General features: G+C 38.5%; 1 protein-coding gene across 1 annotated transcript; it reads left to right on the top strand.

The window, feature by feature from the left end:
* The first annotated feature begins 10382 nt into the window (after positions 1-10382).
* npy4r (neuropeptide Y receptor Y4) lies at positions 10383-24402 on the top strand. The gene is made up of 2 exons (XM_067454629.1): positions 10383-10464; positions 22656-24402. The coding sequence occupies exon 2, from the start codon at positions 22700-22702 to the stop codon at positions 23828-23830; it is 1131 nt and encodes a 376-aa protein (XP_067310730.1). The 5' UTR covers positions 10383-10464; positions 22656-22699; the 3' UTR covers positions 23831-24402.
* The last annotated feature ends 319 nt before the right edge of the window (positions 24403-24721 follow it).

The raw sequence follows: 24721 nt of genomic DNA, 5'->3' as shown, positions 1-24721 counted from the left end.
GAATTTTACAATAGTGGTTCTTTTAAATCAAAACTGTTATGTATAATAGCCTAAAACTTAAAGACGCTGTAAGCCTACTTTTTTTGTGTTTTGATACCAATTTTGGTAACACTTAATTTTGGTGGTCCCTTTTAAACATTCTATTGACTATAAGTAACTTTACAAATACATGTCAACTAACTGAGTATTAGTAACGGTCTGCTTAATATCTGCAAACTCTTTATTGTGATGGTCCCCCAACAGACATTCTAACTATAAGTAACTTTGCAACTACATGTTCAAATGTAGTTTGATGTAATGTACATGTCATGTACAAATTATTCTAACCTGTCTTCTAATACTCTTTCTTTGTTTCTGTGCTGTGGTACTGCCACCAAGATGTTAGCAGCGGATCCTTTATATCCTGTAAGTTGCGAGGTAGGGCCTCCATGGATCAGGCTTTTTGTTCAGCACATGCTGTTTGGGGTCTCTTTTTTAATTCTTTGAACTGTGTATGTATATCACTTTGTCATCTCTTTCCGTTGAGACTTTCACAAACTTTTCTCATTTATAGAGCACTTTTGGACCATTGTTGCGGAGAGCTGTATAATTAATAAAATGAATGAAAATGTAACGCTCTTTCAATGAAGCAAATTGTTCATTATTGCTTTTAGACAACACAACACAACAATAATAATAATAGTATACTAATAATCAAATAAACTGAAACTGGTGTGTCTATGGGTTCATTTGGGGAAATTTTTCTGGTGATGCTCAGAGAAGGGAACGATATTTTAGCCACTTCAAGCAAGAAAAGTAATTATATAGCGTTCAACCAGAATCTCAAAGCTAATGCATCATTCAAAAAAGAAAACAATTCCCCAAATACATATGTGTTAAATTAAATGAACAGTGTTAAATGAACAGCATTTGATGATTTGACCTTAGCCTAAGCCGTGTGTGTGTGTAGATGGGTGAGGTCTCAAGAAACTGAAGAAACTGTTCTCAACATACTGTACAAAAGTGTGAAGGATGTGACTCGTACAAAGTGAAATAATTATAGTTCCAATTCATTTTATTCTAATTCTTTGATGGATATTTGCAGATTCATGCAGTGGATATTTCATGTCATGTTTATAAAGCCACCAAAAATGTAAATCAACTATTTACTTTGCATTCACCCACCACCAGTTCTTAAGAATATTGACCTAAGATAAATGTATCTACACTGACCCCACCAATACAAATTATTTGCTGCAGTTTATCAACAATCACGGGTGCAAACTAAATAAGAAGACCAACTGAAGCAGAAAGGGGGGGGGGGGGGTGACCTATTCATGCCACCAGTTGCCGTTCACTGGTTGGAGGATAAGACTATCAATCACGTATGTCATTTTTAGAGTTTGTATTTATTTGTAGCATTTCAAGAGAGTTCCTAAAGTGCTTGTTGGTGTTTGATTGTCTTCTCGCATTGCTCACCACATCTCACTGTAACATGGTACTGTACAATTTTTTGTATTCTTTTTAGAGAATATGCAGTTTTGATGTCTCTTCTGGTACTGATATAGTCAGTACATGTTTTCTTCTGTAAAATGATACAATTTGATTTTCTGTAATATACAAGGAACCTATATGGGGAAGAAACATATCATGGGTCTCATGTGCTTGGATTTCATGTCTCCAGTTATGCAATTGTTATTTAAAACGCAACAATATATTTTTAGATTGTCTTTATGTTGATTTTTGTATATACTTTGCAGCATATTTACATAAAATCTAATGTCAAATAATTCCACGTTAATCTCTCTGTCTCGATTTGTCTTCTCTTTCAGTTGAGACTGATTGTGTTGCTTACAGCAGTGGTCTGCTGTAATGCAGCCTGCCGATTAGATATCACGGAAGTGGAACATCAAGATACCACTAATAGCCCAAAAGGTGATTTTACCTAGTCTATTGGTAAAAACATAATTATTGAATCCACACATTTTTGCAAAATGTTAAATATGTGGCTGCAGGTACAAACTCATACGGCCTACAATTAACTTGTATAAATGAATTAATTGATTAATCCATTAATTCATTTAGAATTTGTAAGCACGTCCCATTAAAGCATTGAGAGATGATGCTGTGGTGGGTGGGCTTAAATGCATTGGATTCATGGACCTGTACATGGCTATCCCACTGGTGTAAATATACGTTGAACATTTTTTTACCTGGACACTGATTTAGTAGCATGCGCATATAAATGTATGCATAAAGTTCTCATGAGATCAACTTAAAAAGTATCTCTGTGTTTGTATTTATAATCCTGGCCAACTATTATTATTTAAAGTACATTTCTATTATTGATTCAGGTTGTTCTGACCATGATGGAAATCATTATGAATTGGATTCTGAATGGGAGAATGAACATGAAATGTGTGTCTGTGTGAGTCATGGAATCATCTGTTGTGAACGGTGAGTTTTTATACTTGCACATACCTCACTTCCTTATGTTTAATTTGTGTTTATAAGTAAATATATTGTTATAAAAAAGTATATTGTGATGGTTGTGGAAATTTTGCTGTGATGCATGACTGGTGTATTATCTTTTTCTTATTTGTTTTTTTCCCCCTTTGCCAAAAATGGCTTAAGTGCATGAAAGAGCTATATTAAATTATAATTATTTAAATATATCCCACATCACTTTCATATTTATAGAGAAAATGTATTTCCAAATTTCTCACATAATTCTAGAAATGTTTTCTACTGAACATGACCACAATGACGACACTATTAATCTCTCTTTATTCTTTTTTGCGCAAATGACTGGGCAGATGGGGAATGACCACCCCACCTAAACCCACCGATAAAGATGGACAAGTCACTGTGGGTGACCAGGGAGAGCCTGAAACCACAACAGGGTAAAACAAACTGTACAGAAAATGTTTCTTGCTAAATCAAAACCCAGTTGTAAAGTCGTATTATGTTGTTTTTAAAATCAAGGAAATGTGCACAGTATGTGGCAATTTCAAGAAGCACCAATAGGGAGAGCAGTGTAATTTTCATAAATCATAACTCACAGACTACTTTAACTACACTAGTCATCTTTTGATACAAGAAACTAATATAGGTGCACTAATTAATAATACAACTGATATTTTTCAAGAAAATATTAATATAATTATTATTATTATTATTATTATTAATATTAAATGCAAGAAGTCAAAGTGTTACAACTGCCCCATTGGTGATTGTAACACTGAAAAATAAGTCATACATCTCAAATAAAAGCATCTACTCAAAGCAATCGCTTTGTTGCTAGTATCTAATAATATTACCTATATATTTTTTTTGTATATAGTTCGAATTAGGCATCATTTGCATTCAAAAAGCAAACATCTATTTCTATTTTTGCAGAATAGCAACTATTCGAGTGGTAACTAGATTTTAATTATTTTAATATATTTTACTCAAATACATGAATCAGCTAATGATCAAATTCACACTTTCTGTCAAACATAAAACATTATTTTATACAAAGAATGCAAGTTAGCCATATTGATGATTTATGTTTATACAAGAACAAACATGTTCATTTTACTTTTAAAATGTAGTTTTACATTTAGATTTAATTAAATATGTTCACTTTCTAACAGAAAAATATGTCAACATTGAGTGCTTTGCCCCGTTACAATTACAATCTCTCTTTATTCTTTTTTGTACTAAAGACTGGGCGGATTGGAAACGACCACCACAATTAAAACCACCAATGAAATCTTTTATGATGGAAAATTCACTGTGGGTGACTACGGAGAGCCTGAAACCACAACAGGGTAAAACAAACTTTACAGAAAATATGTCTTGCTAAATCAAAATCCAGTTGTAAAGTCATATTATGTTTTTAAAATCAATGAAATGTCAATCAATGAAATGTGTACAGTATGTGGCCATTTCAAGAAGCACCAATAGGGAGAGCAGAGCAATTTTTTACAGTTTCCTTCATAACTCATAGACTGCTTGAAATACACTAGTCATCTTCTGATACAAGAAACAAATATAGGTGCACTAATTAATAATACAACTGATATTTTTCACTAAAAAGGGCAAGACAATAATATTAAATTAAATGCAAGAAGTCAGAGTTATAACTGCTCTCTTAGTAATTGTAAGACTGTTTAATAAGTTATATAATTTAAATAAAAGCCTACCTCAACCTAATTACTTTATTACTATAGTATCTATCTAATAATGTTACCTTTTTTTGTATAGGGTTCGGATTATTTTAGATGTCAGGCATCATATGCATTCAAAAAGCAAAATTGGCAACTATTTTAGTGATAACTAGATTTTTAAATTATTTAAATCTATATTTTACTCAAATACATTAATCGGCTGATGATTAGATTAAATTCAAACTTTCTCTCAAAACACATTATTTTATACAAAGAATACATTTAGGCTTTGATTTATGTTTAAACTAGAACAAACATGTTTATTTTAATAACTCTTTTTGAATGTTGTTTTACATTCACGGTGACTGACACTTTTTGCAATTAAGATGACTTGAAAAAAAGTGTCTCAATCACCCTGAATTCACCCTAGATTTAGTGAAATATGTTCATTTTATACATATACAATATGTCAACATTGAGTGCTTTAACAATTGCCTCGTTACAATTACATTCTTTCTTTATTCTTCTTTACCATTTTACCTGAAAGAACCGCCACTGCTGAAACCATTCATGGGGACGGAGCAGTCACTGAGGGTGACCACGGAGACTGAAGCCCCATCAATGTAAAATCCTACATGAGAGCATGCTATACCTGAAGTTCATCATCAACTGGATTCCACAGGCTCAACTAAAGCTGAGGGAAATGAATAATCCAAACACCCTGAACAGCAGTACAGGGGTGTGGGGTTTTTTTTTTTTTTCGTGTTTTTTTTTTTTTTTTTTTACATTTAATACAAAGCTGCATCCTGTTGAATGAGTTGATATATATAGCAAGCTGAATAAAATAAACATACCTGAGCATACATTTGTTACGTGAGTTATGTGAGCATTTATGAAAACATTGTGTTAGACCTTGAACAGTAGCAGTGTAGGCCTACTGCAAAAATACAGCGGGGGAAAGAAAGAAAAAAATTGAATTTGACTGTGTTAGGGACAGTTGTGGCCCTAGAGATTTGGTTGGAGAGTTAAACTAGTGTAAAAGTGTGTTTAATTGTAGGAATGAAATGGTCGGACTGTATTATGTGATGGTTTATATACCTCAATGGGGTGTCGGTCAGAATGCACTGGATTTGATCAGTTCCATGCGAAGAAGGTTTATTTGTTGACAATATTTTTAAGTGTTTGTATTAATCTATATTTTAACTTTTTATTCATTTTTGTTATTTTTCCCTTTTTCCATGCAATTTGAGATTCTTTGGAATGAAAAGTGCGTTATAAATAAAATCTATTATTATTATTATTTGGCTGTACACAACACAACACAACACATATTAAAATAAAGGAATCTATTTACAAGCAACACAATTCTTATGCAACACCGATGCTTAGTGGTCAGAAATGGTACGACATTCAAACCGAGATTCTTTATAAAGCAATTTAGCTATGAACTGTAATCAGAAACTTGGACACATAAAGTAAGGAATAATGTACATCCAGCCAGTTGTTATCTCAGAATAGGTCTTGCGTCACTCTAAAAGAGGTTTATTCTGTGATAACAACTGGCTGAATGTAACTTAGGCCTAGCCAATCCCACGTATTAAGTTACATAGCCTACTTCTCAAGTAATAAGCAAGTAGACATTAAATATTGTCTTAAGTTTAAATATTTGTTTAGCTCTTACGCAAAGCTTCCGCGAATAAAAACAGTACAGTTCCTAACTGCTTTAAGCATTTATTTATTGCTTAAAATATAACTTTTTACCATGTTGAAATTAATGCTGAAAGAGATAACCTAGTTCACCCAAAAATAAAAATTAGCCCACGATTTACTCACCCTGAAGTCATCCTAGGTGTATAAGACATTCTTCTTTCAAACGAATACAATCAGAGTTTTATTAAGTCCTGGCTAATCCAAGCTTTATATAGCAGAAGGTTAAGTTGTAACTTTAGCTCTTTTTTTTAAAAGTCCATAAAAAAATGTAGGCCTAGTTCTCCGTCAAATAACGTGCTCCACGCGGCTCTAGGTGGTTAATAATGTGAATCGATGCATTTGTCTAAGAACAATATCCATATTTAAAACTTTATAAATGAAAAGTTCTGGCTGATCGCCTTTCATTGTCTTCCATTGTAACCCGTGGTGGTAAAGTGATTTTCAGTCACAAGATATAGCGCCAAACAGTCAACGACAGCAGAGTGACACGTTAAGCATATAATAAAACCAGTCAAGAAAATAATTCATCGTAGCCTACCCGGATGAGCTTTGTTATTCACTTTGACGGTTATCTGGATAACACTGTTGGAATGAAAAAAGAAAATCGAAAAAAAAAACAATTGCCAAATGTAAACTGTTTAAAAAATTTCGTATGTTATTATCCTCCATGAACCTAGTCAAAAATTCTAAACAAATTGTAAAATATATTTTTTACGCTGCTGAAATGTTTTTGATCCTGTAACTCATTATTTATTTTGAGAACAAATGCCTTTTTCTTTTTTATCCCGTCCTTTGCACTTTGTTGATGCCTTTTCTGTTTTTATTTTTATTTTTTTGTTTTGTTGTGTTTCTTATGCTGTTGTCTCCACGTGAGTTTGTAATAAACATAAAACAATAAAATAAAAACATACTGTTGGAATGCGCAATTGACCAATCAGAATCAAGTATTCCACTGAGCCGTGTAACTTGGAATAGCAAGCGTTTCAACTGTTAATGGTATGATCATACATAGCCTGCCCTACACAATGGCCTACTACGAATTCCCAATACTGTTGAACATAATTGGCAAAGTCACATCACGTGCGCTCAACGCACAATAAATGGCTTTAACACTGATAATTGCTTAGGGACAGTCAGATGACATTGTATTCACACTTTACATTGTTGTGGTTCTGCTAATGTACATGAAACCCTCTGGAACAGATTTCATTTAAAAAAATCCTTTTGGCAATTAATTAATTTGAACATTTTATTATGTATAAATAAGCTTTATGTTACACCGTAATGTATTTTATTGTTAATATTACCAAGCAAATACTTTGATGCACCCTTTGTCCATATAAGGGATTTCCTGGAACGTATTCGAATCTCATTGTCGAATCTGTTGCTCAATGAATATCTAATCCCTTTATATCTCATCCCTACGCATGGCAGTTGAGTGCACTATGGCCCTGTCCCAAATGTCACATGCATGTGCCCTTTCGGTCTTGTGGACTTACAATGGCCATGGCGTGCGCGTGTCCATTAAGTCCACAAGACCGTATAGGGTGTCCCATTTGTCATTTAAGCTTAATGGGATACTTCACCGCTTTTTCATATTAAACTGTTATTTCCTTAACTAAATCGAGTTGATAGATACATACCTCTCTTGCCTGAGTGCGTGCACTTAATCGCTCTGACATGAGGTCACGATCTGATAGCATTTAGCTTAGCCCACTAAGTCCAGTTCATTCACTATGGTATCACTATGGTATCAAGTTAGAAGCGACCAAACACCTCCACGTTTTCCATATTTAAATGCAGTTACACGAATAGTTGAACGGCCTAGTATGGTGACATAAAATAAAACGTGGCATTTTTCTAAGCGGATTAAAAAGGAGAACTATAATGTATGGCGGAATAGCACTTGTGAGAGTACTTCGACTCGGCGCAGTAAAAAGCCCCGACTGAAAAATCCTCCCTCACATCTCCCCCTCCCTCTCTCATTTCTGTCAATAGGGTTCTGTGAAAAAAAATAAAGCTCCTCTGGTTCATTGGTCCTATATTTGCAGAAATGTGCCGCTCCCAGTAAGAAACAACCAATCAGAGCCAAGAGGAGTGTCTTAACAGTGTTAATCAAGCTTGTGCGCTGATCACACCCCTCTCGTGCGCTCTCATGCACAGCGTGTTGCAAACCTGATCTCACAGAATTCAATAAAATGAACACGGACCCTTAACTTGTGTGGATAACTTGTGTGACACACACAAGTTAGCCTATTTTTACAAAAACAACTACTACGGGGCAATAGTGTAAGAAAGGGATGGAAATTAGCACCCGCCACCAGCTAAATGCGGGTGATTTTGAGTTGTGGCGGGTAAACTCGCTTCACCTACTGGCCAACAAGGCAGGTAAATAAAAATAGCATACTGTTTCACCTCTTTGTAAACTTTGTTCAATGCATGCGAGTGCGGCCGTATGTCCGACCAGTCGTTTTCGCCGTCATTACTCGGATGTAGTGCCAGAAAATGCGAATACGAACTTCCGGGTGCTGAGAGAAGATCCGTCACTGTGCATTATCTGAAAGCTCACACTCGTCTCACAGCGCGCAAATATTGAGTTCTCTTTCAAGTCTTGCGCTTAAACGGACAAACTCACACAAAAAGTATGTCAACACATGTCCATCTTGATGAGTATCCAAGCAGACATAGTCTGTTTATGCCTTAAGTGAACCGTATACAGTCGAGAAAGACAAGCATATCCCTGCACTAGGTCTTAAAGGTCCCATGTGTAAAAATTGAGGTAAAAATATCCCAAAAAATTACCTACATGCATCAAAAGAATAAGTAGAAATAAGGCGATGATGTCATTTAAAAAATGTCAAGTTATAGTGCTGCAGAGATATCAACCTTAAGCAGTAGCATTACTAGCCCCGGCCCGACAGGTATCGTAATACCAGTCTCAGCCATGGGAGGCGGTATGCGGGCAACATAACCACCAGCCATCCTGGCGTACTTGAACCTGATGTCAATCATGTGGAAAGTACAGCCCACTACTTCATTTCAGTTTAGGGAAGAGAGTGGACGGATGGCCGAAGCCCTTGGCCCCTTAAATGTATCTGATAAGATAAAAATAGCTGTTTTTACCTGACCGCAAAAAGCGGAAGTGCGGGCGCCTGGCGACTGTGTCCCGTCCTGTCATAATAAAAGTCCCGGTACCCGCGAGCCGTTTAGAATAAGCGCCCTCCAGTGGACGAAAAGTTGCATAGTGCACCTTTAAAGAGAGAAAGAGAAAATGTCAGTATTTCATTGAGACTTGAGATTAAATAAATTGCTTATGTATTGTAGAGCTTGTAGTATTAATTTTTCACATGCAGTTACACATTGTCGGTTAAAAACAAGAAAGTGGCTGGTAAAAACATTGAGTGGCTGGTAGATTTTGATTTCCATCCCTGGTGTAAGATACAAGGTAATGGAGCCTTTTATACATTGTTGTGTTTCTTTAGAAATAAACAATGGACAACTGAAGTTTTTAAACGCCTCAGATGTAAAGTTATTCACTGTCAAAGTGACGCAAAAATGAATAGGAGTCAATGGGATGCTAACAGAAGGTGATGGCTTGGTTAGCAATGGCCGCCCCTATGGGTGGAACGCTTTCCGAGTGCTAGATTACCCCCTTGGTCCCAATCTCCTGAGAGACCTTAATCTGAACGATTTTTGAAGGCAGCATAAATGTATCCTTCCCTGCCTTTGATATGCCAAAATCCTGTGCTTTCCATTCAGTGATAGTTTAGCTGGGGAAAAAAGATGGTGTCCGAAAGTTGCATTTGCCGGTCAGTTTGCGTGTAAATGTATGTAATTTTAGGTGTGAAATTACTAATGTTTTAATTTAGTTTGTTTGTAATTGTTGTTTGTTAATGTTTTTTAGTTTAGTTCTCACCAAAGCTCACTCGATTTTGCTGTAGATCATTAAACTGTTACACTGCCTTAGAAGTCTGTCCGAAATTAGTTTTCGAGGCAAAAACTTGCCTTACAGGCCATTGTCTCATAAGGCAGCAAAGCAACAAGTCAGCTGCCTATAGGTTTTCAGACACAGCTGTGAAGGCTGCACGAGCAGGTGTGCAGAGATATGGAAATGCATAGGTTGACAGGCAGGTATGACGTAATGCAATGATTGGACGGATATTTGTGGTCCCAAGACTCCCACAGATGTACTTTTTTAATATTTAGACCACTTCTATTATTGTTTGCTATCAGGATGTGAAAATAGTTTTGCCAGTATAGCAAAAAAGTGTTTGCCATTTCCTGTCCTACCTTTAAATGTAATGCACACTAATGAGCATTTGTGTTTGTTGGTTCATTTTTGAGGTAAATATGTTTTAAATGGACTCATGTGTTTTCTAATCTGTCTCCAAAAGAACCTGATGCAGTACATCGATCATGTCACACGTGGGCAGTAAACACAGTGCAATCGCATAGGGTTATGCCAGAATAGTTACTACAGATACGGCACATTGCAAGGATGTGGGCTCAGAAGAAGCCCAGAGAGAGAAAGCAAGAGAGCGAGAGATGAGAATACCTGGATTTGACTGAATTAGAGTGTATATTCCCCGACTGCCTGACAGCAATCTGCTGTAGAAGACAGGTGAGTTATATGACAGAGATGCATGTTTCTACACTATATAGCTATTCAGTAATATATTAAATATGTATACAATAATTTATACATGTAACTGTTTATTTTATCTCCTTGTTTCACGAGAACGTTAGGTGAGAGAACAGATTGTGATTCAATTGATGAATGTATCAAGGACCCAGATTAGAGTATTAGAGAATTTTCATGTGTTTTAAGTTTGATTATCTGAAGAGAGGACACAATGATTTTAAAAGTCTGTGGATGCTTTTAACTCTTTAAGTTGGAAAGGTTGTGTTCTATCTGGTCAATTTCACTTCCATATTGGAGACATTGATATTGCAGCCCACGTCAGCCATACATGCACATGCAAACATAGTTGTTCGGAATAGGTTGTGAAAAGCTTGAAGTAACCCACAGTCCTCTATTGGACATGTTGACATAGACCTCAGCTCTTTGGTGTTGCCATGAAGTGAGGACACGCAGGCAATTTTCTCCCTTGCACACATAAATGCATGCACACCTCCTCGGATCAGTATGTTTGTGCAGGCGGGAAGTATGGTGACAAAATTGCGTGATGTTTAAAGCTTTATTTGGACCATATTTGAGTGAGACTGAAAAGCTATGTCTCAGGGTTCCATTTTTACTTTATTATGGATGTTCTGCTTCTGATACGTCACTTCTCACAAATGGGATATATGACCACAATGTTATGTAGAAAGGATTTACTGATGGAAATTTACAAATAACTTACAATAATGTAAAAAATGTGTAGCTTGAATGCAATGTAAGTCGCTTTGGGTAAAAGTGTCTGCCAAATGCATAAATGTAAATGTACAATATCCTTGATCGAAAGGAGGTCGGAGGTCAGCATCTGGAATTGTTTTGAAAATGAAAAACATGTGCTAAGTATTTAAGTAAATAACTAAAACCACATATAATCCAAGAATGCATACTAAAACCACATAGAATCCAGGATTTAATATCAACTACATAATCTACAGTTCAGGTTTCGTATTATAGTTATGAGTGTTTTACGGTTTGGTCAGTGTGACACGTAAAACTACCTAAAAGGGTCAAATCCACACCTGTAGGAGTAGAATGGAGAGATAATGTGAGATTGGGATGATTATGAAAGTGTGAAAGAGAGAGAGAGAGAGAGAGAGAGAGAGAGAGAGAGAGAGAGAGAGAGAGAGAGAGAGAGAGAGAGAGAGAGAGAGAGAGAGAGAGAGAGAGAGAGAGAGAGAAGGGAAGGGAAGTGCTGGAGGATAATGTGATACTCTCACCCTCTGAGTCCTATCACACGTGAAGAATAACATTTGATGATATAAAAGAAAAGGATATCAGTTATAAATCAGGGTAGAGATCACTCTTCCGCTTTTCATCTCTTCATCACACAGAGCCCCATGTGCAGGTGTTATGGGCCACAGCGAGTGATTTTAATTCAACCTAACACATTTCAACTTGTTTTAAACATGATGGTCACACATAAAAATGATCTGGAAACTGATCTGCAAACTTAAAGTTTGAAAATCCCTTATAATGCATTTAATTTCAAAAACCTAATCTAACATTATAATCTAACCAAAGAGAAAAATAATAACTCAATAATCAAAGCAATGTGTCAATGCTTCAATGTTTACTGAGTGAAAATGATTGTATCAACCATGGGAAACATCTCAGAATATTATTATAGCATTATTTCCAATCAAAACTGTAATTTAACCAAATTAAGCTAAAAGTGTGAAAATTTGATTTAATTGTTTGTGGTGGAAACACCCACGCAATTGACCATACCAAACTGATTTTCAACTCATCTCGGCTCTGTGTTTGCCAAGTTGCAGATATGTTTGGTAATGAGAGGATTCTAATATTATAATATAATTAAATGAGGCACATTGATTACAGCAGGAAGTCCAAAATTATCTAATTATGTCTATCCTCTGAACGAGAGAGTGGGAGAGACCAACAAAGAGATATAAAGAAGACAAAGCCACATCTACAGCCAAGCATGAAAATGTAATTTGTTGTGCAAATAAAGGATGGTTATGCTCATTGTTACACATCTAGTCAAAAGCTAAGAATGCCTCTCTACCTTAGACTAACCTATTCTAGTTCAGCTGGCATATACCGAGAAAAGCTAATGGTTCTTTAACATGATTTACATCAGGCTAACACAATCAGTCTCTCCACATGATGATATGTCTCACAAATTGTTATGATCAATTGTGCTGCTTTCATCATGTTGATCCAAACCTGTATGATATTCTGTCTTTCATGAATTACTAAAGAAGAATGCTGATGCTGCTCTTTTCAGAATAATGAACTCAATTTCATTCTCTTGTTTAATTAAATTTTTGTTTCATTGTATAACTATGGCTCGAGCGCCGATGGTGTGAGGATCCTATTGTAAATGGTAAATGGACTGCATTTTTTATAGCGCTTTTAACAGACCCTATGGCCATCCAAAGCTAAGTTTTACATTTTGCCTCACATTCACCCATTCATACACCAACGGCGATGTCAGCCATGTAAGGTGCCATCCAGCTCGTCGGGAGCAGCTGGGGTTAGGTGTCTTGCTCATGGACACCTCGACACTTGGTCAGGTGGAACCGGGGATTGAACCACCAAACTTTCGGTTTGAAGCCACTGAGCCACTGCCGCCTATTGTAATTGCTCAGCCTATTATTATTCTTCTCCCAAATAAATTGAGCGCATTTTTAAGGGCCTAAACACTAAAAAACTCAAAACACTTTGCACACGTGTCAGATGTGCCGAAAATTTACGACTGATATGGGTTTCAGAACTAGCCGTGGAAAAATGGCTCATTTAGCACTGTTTGAGCTATGTTTCACATACAGGGATGAAATTCAGTAGACACATGTAACAGCCCAATACTTACAAAAAGACCCTGGGTACAAATTATGAAAACCCAACAGGAAGTGAGATATTTTGAATTTTCTCTGCAAATTTTTTCAGCTTTTGCCATTTTCAGACATCATACTTTAACGAACTCCTAGAGATTTAATCCGATCAAAATCATATTTGGTCAACCTAATCTTAAAGGTGCACTATGCAACTTTTCGTCCACTGGAGGGCGCCTATTCTAAACGGCTTGCGAGTACTGGGACTTTTATTTTGACAGGACGGGACACAGTCGCCGGGCGCCCGCACTTCCGCTTTTTCCAGTCAGGTAAAAACAGCTATTTTTATCTTATCAGATACATTTAATGGGCCAAGGGCTTCGGCCATCCGTCCACTCTCTTCCCTGAACTGAAATGAAGTAGTGGGCTGTACTTTCCACATGATTGACATCAGGTTCAAGTACGCCAGGATGGCTGGTGTTTATGTTGCCCGCATATCGCCTCCCATGGCCAAGACTGGTATTACAATACCTGTCGGGCTGGGGCTAGTAATGCTACTGCTTAAAGGGTCATGAAACCCTACAGCTAAATTTTTGAGATTTTAACAGAGGTATGTGTGTTGAACATCATTGAACATAATGTTAGCATCTGTTAGATTTAATTAAAAGGGGAATCTGGTCAATTTTTATGTTTTTCACCCTATTTTCGTCTTCCGGGTTTAAAAACTACATTGCGTCCACGTCACAGCTTGTGACGTACCATCGCTCTAATAGTGCTACGTGACGCATCAGTGTCTCATTATTATTAATGAGACTGAGTTTTCTTATCCTATGAGAAGACACCGTCTCTTAATTATTCATGACAGCACGTGGTTCTTTCAAATGACAGAAGTGACAGTCTGCGTGTTCACGGAGTAGATGAGAGGAGTTTATGATGGGTCGTGAGTGTTTGTTTCCCTGGTGTAAAGATTCGGGTGTGTTGCATGGCTTTCCCCGCGATGCTGCCAGGGCTAGTCTCTGGCTGCGGGCGGTTGGTTGGCCATCAACTAGCGACACCTCAAAGCTTTATGTGTGTAACAAACATTTTTCGAATGAAAGTTACGAGAACTGGAGACAGGTGGACTTCGGTTTTGCTCAGCAACGCAGTTTGCGTCTTGCCGGCAATGCTGTACCAAGTCCGGAGGACTTTTCTATCTGTACCATCTTCCCCTGGGGTTTCAGGAGGAGAAAAGTCCTCCACCTCAGCATGCAGAGCCCTCTGTACTGCTTTTACTGTAGTCTTCACTGTCGCTGTCCATCTTTATTATGGGTGTTCTGGGACGCGCGTAAGTTAGATCTCGGCTATATGTACATAACGGTTGTTGTTTTTTTCGATCTTTTTTTTTTTCTTTAAAAAAATATGCATTTATACTGTGTATACAAACATAATTCTATATTTATAAATGACAATAATAATTGTGTATGCATTTCTATATTTTAAACCAGCGTTTCTCAAAGTGTGGGGCGCGCCCCACTGGTGGGGAATAGAGACATGACCAGTGGGGCGCGACAAAGGAGGAAATGTGTTAATTTTTTGAGCCCATCTCTATTAACCTTTTGAGCAGTCCCACATGGGATTTTTATGTCTATGCCCCTGAGAGTACGGACCCACATATGGGATTTAGAATGTTCAGTGACATGACATCACTGCCAGAATTAAACGTTGGGACGTGCTTCGGCTGGCACTGAGCCAAATGCGGACGCGCTCAGCTCTTGACATACATCATGCAGTTTTCAACCACTTACTGTTTATTTTAGGTTTAATTTAATAGGTAACATTTAAATGCACAAGTACAAATAAAACAATACATTTAATGTTAGAGTTTGTAGAATACACACTGGTGTCTATGGAAGCAGCAATAACAATCCATTCAAATATAATTGGCTGACATGTTTTATTCATATCAGATACACATAGTGTAAGTACTATAAAGTTTGCTCGATTCTTCTCCCAGTTCACTGGTCACTTATTCCAGGAGAAGCTGATGAATATATGTGCTGTAAATCCAATTGACAGGACTCTGAACTGCAGTGCATTTGTTCAAACGGTTCAATAACGTAATAAAAGCGATACATCTGTCATACAGCGCTTTTTTGGTTGTGGTGAGTCACGTGATAAACATGACGCATTGCCATAGAAACATTAAGGTGAAACGTTCTAAAATAACGTTGCCTTAAAATAAAACTCACACTCTAGTCAGCTGACACTTTTAGTCAGCTAAAATATTTTGACTGTACGCATGAAAGGTTTAAATGTGATGTTAATAAAATAAATGTTAACAGGCAAACTTAAAAGCCTAGATAATTACCATTTTGTTGGGGTGATTGGGGACAGGTGGGGCTCGGAGCCCTTCCCTACCTCCAAAGTGGGGAATGGCAGAAAAAGTTTGAGAAACACTGTTTTAAACAATTCCGATTAATCTAATATATGTAGCAAGGCATTCGGTTACTTTAAATGGTAAAACAGACGGTTGTCAGTGTATTTTATTGGACTTTAATTTTGCCAGCTTTAAAAATCCTGCATTTCGTTACGTTTAACCCCATATTTTTGTTGAGATTTGGCATGGGCCACTGCTCTGCACTGATAGATGACAGTTGCTCGCCCCCCTCTTTCTTCCCCTTCCTCGCTCTGCCACACCCACCCCCTCCTCTCTTTTCACGGGCATGCACGCCCATTTAAGTAGCATTTTTCAAAAAGATTACGAGGTGGATTTGAGCTGAAAGAGGGGGTTTCATGACCCTTTAAGGTTGATATCTCTGCAGCACTATAACTTGACATTTTTTTAATGACATCATCGCATGACATTATTTCTTCTCATTCTTTTGATGCGTGTAGGTCATTTTTGGGATATTTTTACCTCAATTTTTACACGTGGCACCTTTAAGGCCTTGGTGATGTTAAATTGCGAAGATCTTGAATTTTCCCTGAGGTCCGTGGCAGTCTCACAAAGTTCGGTGTTTCACCATAAAAAAGGGAAATTTCATGCCAAAAATTGCCACCAAGTACCAAACATACTAGAAACACATTAAATATAGTAGCTAAGTGCTAATGAATGCGATTTATGCCACAAAATTTCCGATTTGCCCCAAATATCACATGTTTGATAAAAGTCCTGGCCTGAAGACATCTACATGGCAATATTCATATTAAAAAAAAACACCCGCTGGCAACAGGAAGTGTGGCACATTGAAGTGACTTTGCCATTTTTCTTCTGTATTTTCCCGTTTAAATGCATGTTGCCCACTATTTGCTGTTTTCCTGAGGCTACCGGGTGGCGGTGGTCCTGGGTACGAGGGCTATTTCATTAATCTCTGCTTGCAAATTTAATTGTATTTATATTTCATTGTATGGAAAAGGGCAGTTTGAACATCCTTCCTATCACTTCCTCAACATGCTGCTGAAATGACCACAAATTTGAGCTTTTTTTTGTAAAAAGCATAATTTTGATATAAACTGGGCCACAAACTTTACCATTGCTGTAGGGTTTTAATGTTTTTTTCCCACATTTATATTGCTTACTCTTGCTGATACAGTCATGTATATTTAGGGCTGGGCACCGAACTGCGATACTTTTATGGCTGGGATAAACGATTATTTTTTAAACGATTAATCTAGCGATTATTTTTCCGATGCATCGATTAATCTAACGATTAATTTTTCCTGTCCGATTCGGTTACGATTCGATTCGATTACCGATTATCTCCCCATTAATTGCCTAATAGCAATTTATACATGTTGATTTAATTATCTGAATGAAAAAATGAATTCCTTAACATTGCAATATATGTTTATTGCTCTTAAAATTCCAAAGTAAGACTATACAAGAGCAATGCATTCAATAAAACCTTGAAAACATAAAGTAGGCTACACACACACACACACACACACACACACACACACACACACACACACACACACACAAATAAATAAGTATTAACCTACAACAAAGAAACATATTATACGATTTTTATATGTATGCAACTCAGCCTACAGGCTATGCCCATCGATTAAATATCAACAAGTTGGTTAATCAAATCCAGGGACACTGCAAGCGTGAGCGTCTCGGCTGCGTGGCGTGTCTGTTTTTGTTTCGGCTCCCATGTTAACAGGTTCTGCACACTGACTGTGACGCGCGGAAAACGCGTGCATGCTAGAAATAGAAGAGCGCCTATTTTTCACGCGTGTTGGGAGCGTCTCCAGGCAAAATAGAATAGGAAAAGATGTTTATATATCATTTTGACACGAATACATATTATTAAATTACATTTTCATGTTTGAAAGTCTGTAGGTTTACATAAATGCAGATATAGGCTTAATTTTAATAATAAAAAATGACAATTATCGATTTTGAAATATTGCAACTGTCAATACAGAACGAAATATTCTGTAGCCTATTTTGCCGTTAATACCATAGATATGTGGCTACTCCCGACGTTGTCTTTGCTGTATCAGTAGGCTATTTATGTTTAACATTAGGAATATGTCTTCCCTCCGCATCAATAGCAGCAGCAGCGCCGCGTCAGACACGCTTCTAGTGTGCAAAGGCAGAGAAAACGTCACGCAGCCCCGTGGCTGACCCGCAACAGAAACGCCACGCGCATCCGCGGCATGACAGTGAAAAAAGTTACATGTAGAGTGCATTATGGGCGCCAATATTCCGTTTAAAACCAGAATAGTCCTGGGATGAAACTGAAGCCAATGTGTCCGATGCTTTCACTTAATGCAAACGTTTGTTTTTGTGATTAAAATACATCAAATATTACCAAAACATCTGTCTTCCTGTGTGCAGAAATTTGTTTATGTAGCCGTGACAACAAAACGCGTGCGCGCATGCCTGTGATGCTCCGTGCGCATGCGCGCCAACCCCATAGACTGTGGCCAACCCGCAAGCCTTGCACTTCTGAAAGTCTGAGGAGCCACTCGTGTTGCTACCATAGATATACATAATAAATAATATACTTAATTACATAATATACTTTATTATGTACATCTGTGGTTGTTACTACTCTCCGGCGCCATCTTTATTTTGAGTCGCGTCGACGTCATCGATGACGTCGACGCGTTGTCCCAGCCCTAGTATTGAACGAAAAACTCTCATACTATGAGTATCGAAAAATTATTTATTTTTTGGGTGCCAAATTTCCAATATCATCCAACTGCGGCCACAAATAGGCGTTATCGTGCTGGTGGGGGTTATCGTTTTCGCAGACTGGAACTTCTTCTTCCTCGCCTCTTCTGCTGAACTGCTAGCTTTCAACATCCGGATTAATATGTTCAACATTCGCTAGTTAGTTTTTCTCAAACAGAAGCTTCAAAATAAGTACGCATTTTGAGCTATTCGCATGTATCTACGCCGCGTGACTCCGTGTGAATGTCTATCATCCCCACATGTGATTCCAAATGTATGTCTATGCCGAAATGAACCATTATAAGTGTGTGTGTGTCCAAACTGTAAATGGATTTATAAACTTACTAAATTATGTTGTTGTTGTTTTTTTAAATGTAAAAATGCAGAATGTTTCTTGTGATGGGTAGGTTTAGGGATCAGGTTTGGGTGTAGGCAATCGTTATTGTGATTGACATGGCCAATGAAAATGTTTTGAATCAGTTGCAGGGCATTTCCGCTCAACTGGTTTGGGAAGAAAAAAAAATCACACATATGGAAGGGGAAATTACATACCCAATGTGCCTTGAGAAACTCATCGCGATTGGATGAGTGGCTACCAGGAACACCCAATAGGCGTTCTTGTTTCATGAGGGGAACGTCCAAGCCGCAGCTGGACCCTTCTCCAAATTTTGGTTCCAAACGCCAAGCAGCTGTGTCTGTGTGAGCAGGCAGCATACTTGCATGCAAGGACCTAAAGCACCGGTGATTGGCTGTCCAGCACCACGTGACGGGGAGGATTTCTGAAGATACTCGCACTCATACTAAACACAACCCAAGTGTAGTTGTTTTTTCTCATGTGTTCTACCGTATCATTTTACAACGCCAGAAAGGTTTAAAGTGTGGCTACACTTTATAAAAGGGGACGCCGAGTCAGCAAAGTGCAATAAATGCGATAAGAGGCGACTAAAGGTGGCGGTGTACTCACACTAGTAGGCACTCTAAAATGTGCCCGAATGCGTTTGAGCCCCAAAGCAAGTTCATTTGACAAGTGTAAGCGGTCCGTTCCGTGCCCTGGTGCGGTTCATTTGGTCGGCCCTGCCACTTGGAAAAGGTGAGCCACAGCACGATTCGGTTGGGCTCAAGCACGGTTCGCATGGAGTCTGAACGCTAACTGCGCAAGAGCTCGGAACAGCTGTGCGCTACTGTCATCATTACGATAGCAAACACCAAATTATTACTACTTGGATACACTTTTCGATTAAATCAAGTATAAATATTTAGGTTTATAACGGCCCTGGTTATCACCTTATTGATTGACATGAATTGTAGTTTGTGAAATAAAGCTGTTTATTCCTCCATCAATGTCAGCTGCCTCCATAATAATATTCTGATACGTGCAGTGCAGTCAGGTGAAAATCGCTGCGCGGCATAAATGATAACTCTATTAGGCAGTCTTTTAGTGAAAGAGCCTTCTTTCATCTTCAAAACAAAAAGTTGCATCATGAATGATGTAGGCCAGCGAGGGAGAAGGGAGGGGGGACAATCGTGCTTGGGAAAATACTTGACAGATAAGTGTAATTTCTCTACTTAAACTGAATGCATCCCCATAACGTTGACTACCACTTTATGTATGTTAGCTTGTGCTGCTAGTCGGTTGCATATGGTATCAAAAAAAGTATTGTTAGAAACCGGTATTGAAACTGAGGTATCGAAATTGGCACCGAATCGAAAGACTTTGAACAATACCCAGCCCTATGTACACTCACCTAAAGGATTATCAGGAACACCATACTAATACTGTGTTTGATCCCCTTTCGCCTTCAGAACTGCCTTAATTCTACATGGCATTGATTCAACAAGGTGCTGAAAGCATTCTTTAGAAATGTTGGCCCATATTGATAGGATAGCATCTTGCAGTTGATGGAGATTTGTGGGATGCACATCCAGGGCACGAAGCTCCTGTTTCACCACATCCCAAAGATGCTCTATTGGGTTGAGATCTGGTGACTGTGGGGGCGATTTTAGTACAGTGAACTCATTGTCATGTTCAAGAAACCAATTTGACATGATTAGAGCTTTGTGATGGTTAATTATCCTGCTGGAAGTAGCCATCAGAGGATGTGTACATGGTGGTCATAAAGGGATGGACATGGTCAGAAACAATGCTCAGGTAGGCCATGGCATTTAAATGATGCCCAATTGGCACTAAGGGGCCTCAAGTGTGCCAAAAAAACATCCCCCACACCATTACACCACCACCACCAGCCTGCACAGTGGTAACAAGGCATGATGGATCCATGCTCTCATTCTGTTTACGCCAAATTCTGACTCTACCATCTGAATGTCTCAACAGAAATCGAGACTCATCAGACCAGGCAACATTTTTCCAGTCTTCAACTGTCCAATTTTGGTGAGCTCGTGCAAACTGTAGCCTCTTTTTCCTATTTGTAGTGGAGATGAGTGGTACCCAGTGGGGTCTTCCACTGTTTTAGCCAATCCGCCTCAAGGTTGAGTGTGTTGTGGCTTCACAAATGCTTTGCTGCATACCTTGGTTGTAACGAGTGGTTATTTCAGTCAAAGGTGCTCTTCTATCAGCTTGAATCTGTCGGCCCATTCTCCTCTGACCTCTAGCATCAACAAGGAATTTTCGCCCACAGCACTGCTGCATACTGGATGTTTTTCCCTTTTCACACCATTGTTTGTAAACCCTAGATATGGTTGTGCGTGAAAATCCCAGTAACTGAACAGATTGTGAAATACTCAGACCGGCCCGTCTGGCACCAACAACCATGCCACACTCAAAATTGCCATGTGATCACTGATTGGTTGATTAGATAATTGCATTAATAAGAAATTGAACAGGTGTTCCTAATAATCTTTTAGGAGAGTGTATATTTGCTTTAATTATTTGCAATTGATGCATATTGTATGCATTTCACACAACAAATATCATCTATTTGACTGAAATGACAGAATCACTGACTATCTAGAGTAGACAGCACTTTTAATGTATTCAACAATGTGGACAATGTTAGTTGCCATTGAATGGGAAACTACATTTTATTCAAAAGCCACTGGATTTTTTATTGTACTAAATATCTTCTATGTTTTATATAAGATTTCCTCAAGACCCTCATTTTATTTTATATAATAATATAGAAGTTTAAACAATTGAACAAATCTTGAATACAATTTATATTTAAAACATATTAGGTAATTGTACATGTGTATTTTGTTAAGACACTGATTGCAGTGAGTACTATATGTAAACAGAAATACTATGTATATGATTGTACTTGTATGATTTTTTAAAATAAACAAAATAACAACAAAAGAAGATTTCCCTAAAAAATAGGCATGAAGAGTAAACCTGCTGTCCACTGTGATTCTTTTTCACTCTGACAGCAAAGCACTTGGATGTGACAAACTGATTCCACTAAAGAGAGTTAATTTTAGATTTTTCATTTTTAGGTTAACTATCCCTTTAAGAATTTAGATTGGTGATGGCTGGAATGTGAGTAGCTTTTCAGACACAGCTAAGAGCCAATCAAGAACAGTCGTGCAGTGGCTTCATTGAGCTCCATGTATGCGTGTGTGTGTGTGTGTGTGTGTGTGTGTGTGTGTGTGTGTGTGTGTGTGTGTGTGTGTGTGTATTCAGTGCATCCATAGAACACTCAGTTCGATGTGAAACTGGTCTGCAAACCTGCTAACCAAGAAACACACAAATAAATGGATACTTTGCTGAAAAGGTCTGATTGTGTTCTTATTATGAGCAATTGCAGGTCCTGATCAATGGCCTCCCCCAAAGGAACATCTATAATTGGATGCACTGCAGGGTCACAGTACCATTCCTCCCACACACTTCTCTTTTATCTCTTTCCCATTATGTCCAACTATAGAAAAGGTCAAATAACAAAGAGTTTGTCTTTTTTATTTTAATCAAAGGTTTCAACCCAGCTCTCTCTTAACCCATAGATATAAAGGTCTCTTACTATTTATGTTCTCAGAAGAACTGATAGCGCTCTGTAAGAGTCACTTTTTGGCATTCAGTAAGATATTCTTCCATTTTATGTCCTCATTATTTCTAAAATAACCATTACAGTCTCTCTTTAGTATCATAGCTGCTGAAATGCATGCTGAGTGCCCTAGGCGAGTGCACATCTAATTTAGATGCACCTTTTTGTTATTTTCAGACTCCCAAGATGCTTTGCTGTCGGGCGCTATCCTGAGGTGGCCAATGCCGGCGTCGGCTCTCTTTGACATGCCGTGGTGGCAGGCTCTCTTAAACACCACCTTCAATCAAAGCAACAGTAGTCTATTCCTGCTTGACGTCCCCTGCTGGCAATCAAGCACTATGACACTTACATTAGTGTTGTGTTACTGCCTGGTGCTTATTTTGGGCTTGCTTGGTAACATCCTCCTCATTTGCATTATTATACACCAGCGGGACCCTCCTAACGTCACTAGCATCCTCATCGCCAACCTTTCGGTTTCTGACATCCTGGTGAGTGTGTTCTGCCTTCCCTTCACTGTGGTTTACACTCTCATGGATCACTGGATCTTCGGTGCGCTGCTATGTCGTCTAATGCCATTTGTGCAGTGTGTGTCGGTGACGGTATCAGTTCTGTCTCTGGTTTTGATCGCACTTGAAAGGCACCAGCTCATACTGCATCCATCTGGCTGGAAGCCGAGCGTCCCACAGGCGTACATAGCCGTCTTGATCGTGTGGCTGTTGGCCTGCGTAACATCATTACCTTTCCTGGCATTCCACATGCTCAGCAGCGAGCCATACAGTCTGCTTCCAGCGCCGCTTAGCCAGCTACAGGCGTGTCTAGAAGTCTGGCCTTCTCAGCAGCACAAACTAGTCTACACCACCAGCCTGTTACTATTCCAGTACTGCTGCCCGCTGCTCCTAATACTTCTCTGCTACCTCCGCATTTTCCTGCGGCTGCGACGCAGGCAACGCATGCTGGAGCGCCAGTGCAGCCGCAATCGAGAAGACGAACACAGGCGTGTCATGCACAGCAAACGCATAAATGTTATGCTTGTCACTTTGGTGGCTGCATTTGCTGTGTGCTGGCTGCCATTAAATGCCTTTAATGTGGTGGCGGACTGGCACCAGGAGGCGCTGCCTGTGTGTTACCACAATCTGCTGTTTTCACTCTGTCATCTGCTGGCCATGAGCTCCACCTGCATCAACCCCATCATCTATGGCTTCCTCAACAGCAACTTCCGCAAGGATGTGGCCTCCGTGGTGCTACACTGCCATTTTCAGCCAATCGAAGACAGCTACGAACACTTTCCGATGTCCACCATGAACACTGATGTGTCACGGACATCTTTTAGACTCAGAAACAATTCTGTGTAATTGTGCTTATTGTTTAATGTGAATTAATCTGGACATCAAAATGTTTCACTCCAGTGACAGATGCCCCAAAAAAGCTCTGGGGGTGGCAATTTAGCTATTTCTAATTATTGTGGGGGATCATCACTGTCTGGTTACGGCCCTGGTCCAAGGAAGGAAGTCATGACTAGAACCTGTTTGATTTCTCAGGATTGAATCCTTTTGTTGAATCCTATGTTGTAATATTGAGGTATGTAATGCACACTGATTATGCTTTAGATTGCATTTTACTCTTCTAAATCTTGTGAACTCTATAAGAAAAAGCAGAAGACTTCGGAGCTATATGTAGCTCTTTTTCACTCAAACACAAAGCTATAAGGAATGACTTAGTCGAAGGCAACACTTGGATTTGAAACATTATCTCTTCTTCCTTGAGGCACATAGCTAAGTCTGGAAGTACTGCTAGTTTACAAATGCCTGGAAATTGCAGCGAGCTAAGCCCTAATGCTATCTATCCCTAATGCCTAGCATAATACAAGCTAAAACCCACAATAAATCTGAATATACCTGTCAGCTTATATTGTCAGGCTGCAGCCTAAAAGGGGAAAAGTGACAATATCCACTGGACAAACAAAACTGGGCTGGAGTTTTTCATTCTGTTGAGGCTTATTTTTGTGACTCATCCATCCAAACAAGGATGCACACACACACACACACACACACACACACACACACACACACACACACACACACACACACACACACACACACACACACACAACCAGCAAAAATTAGCCTTTTTTGTAAGATACATTGTCTGAAATGTACTATAAAATATGTAGTTTTTCAGAAAATATTAACAAATATTCTACAATGTTTGAACTCAAAAGTAGCATTAAATCGAATTGTAGATAG

Source organism: Pseudorasbora parva, chromosome 10, assembly GCF_024679245.1.
Source record: "Pseudorasbora parva isolate DD20220531a chromosome 10, ASM2467924v1, whole genome shotgun sequence".
Classification (NCBI taxonomy): Eukaryota; Metazoa; Chordata; class Actinopteri; order Cypriniformes; family Gobionidae; genus Pseudorasbora; species Pseudorasbora parva.
Note: the sequence above shows the minus strand (reverse complement) of the source record. Positions and strands in the feature narration are given on the sequence as shown.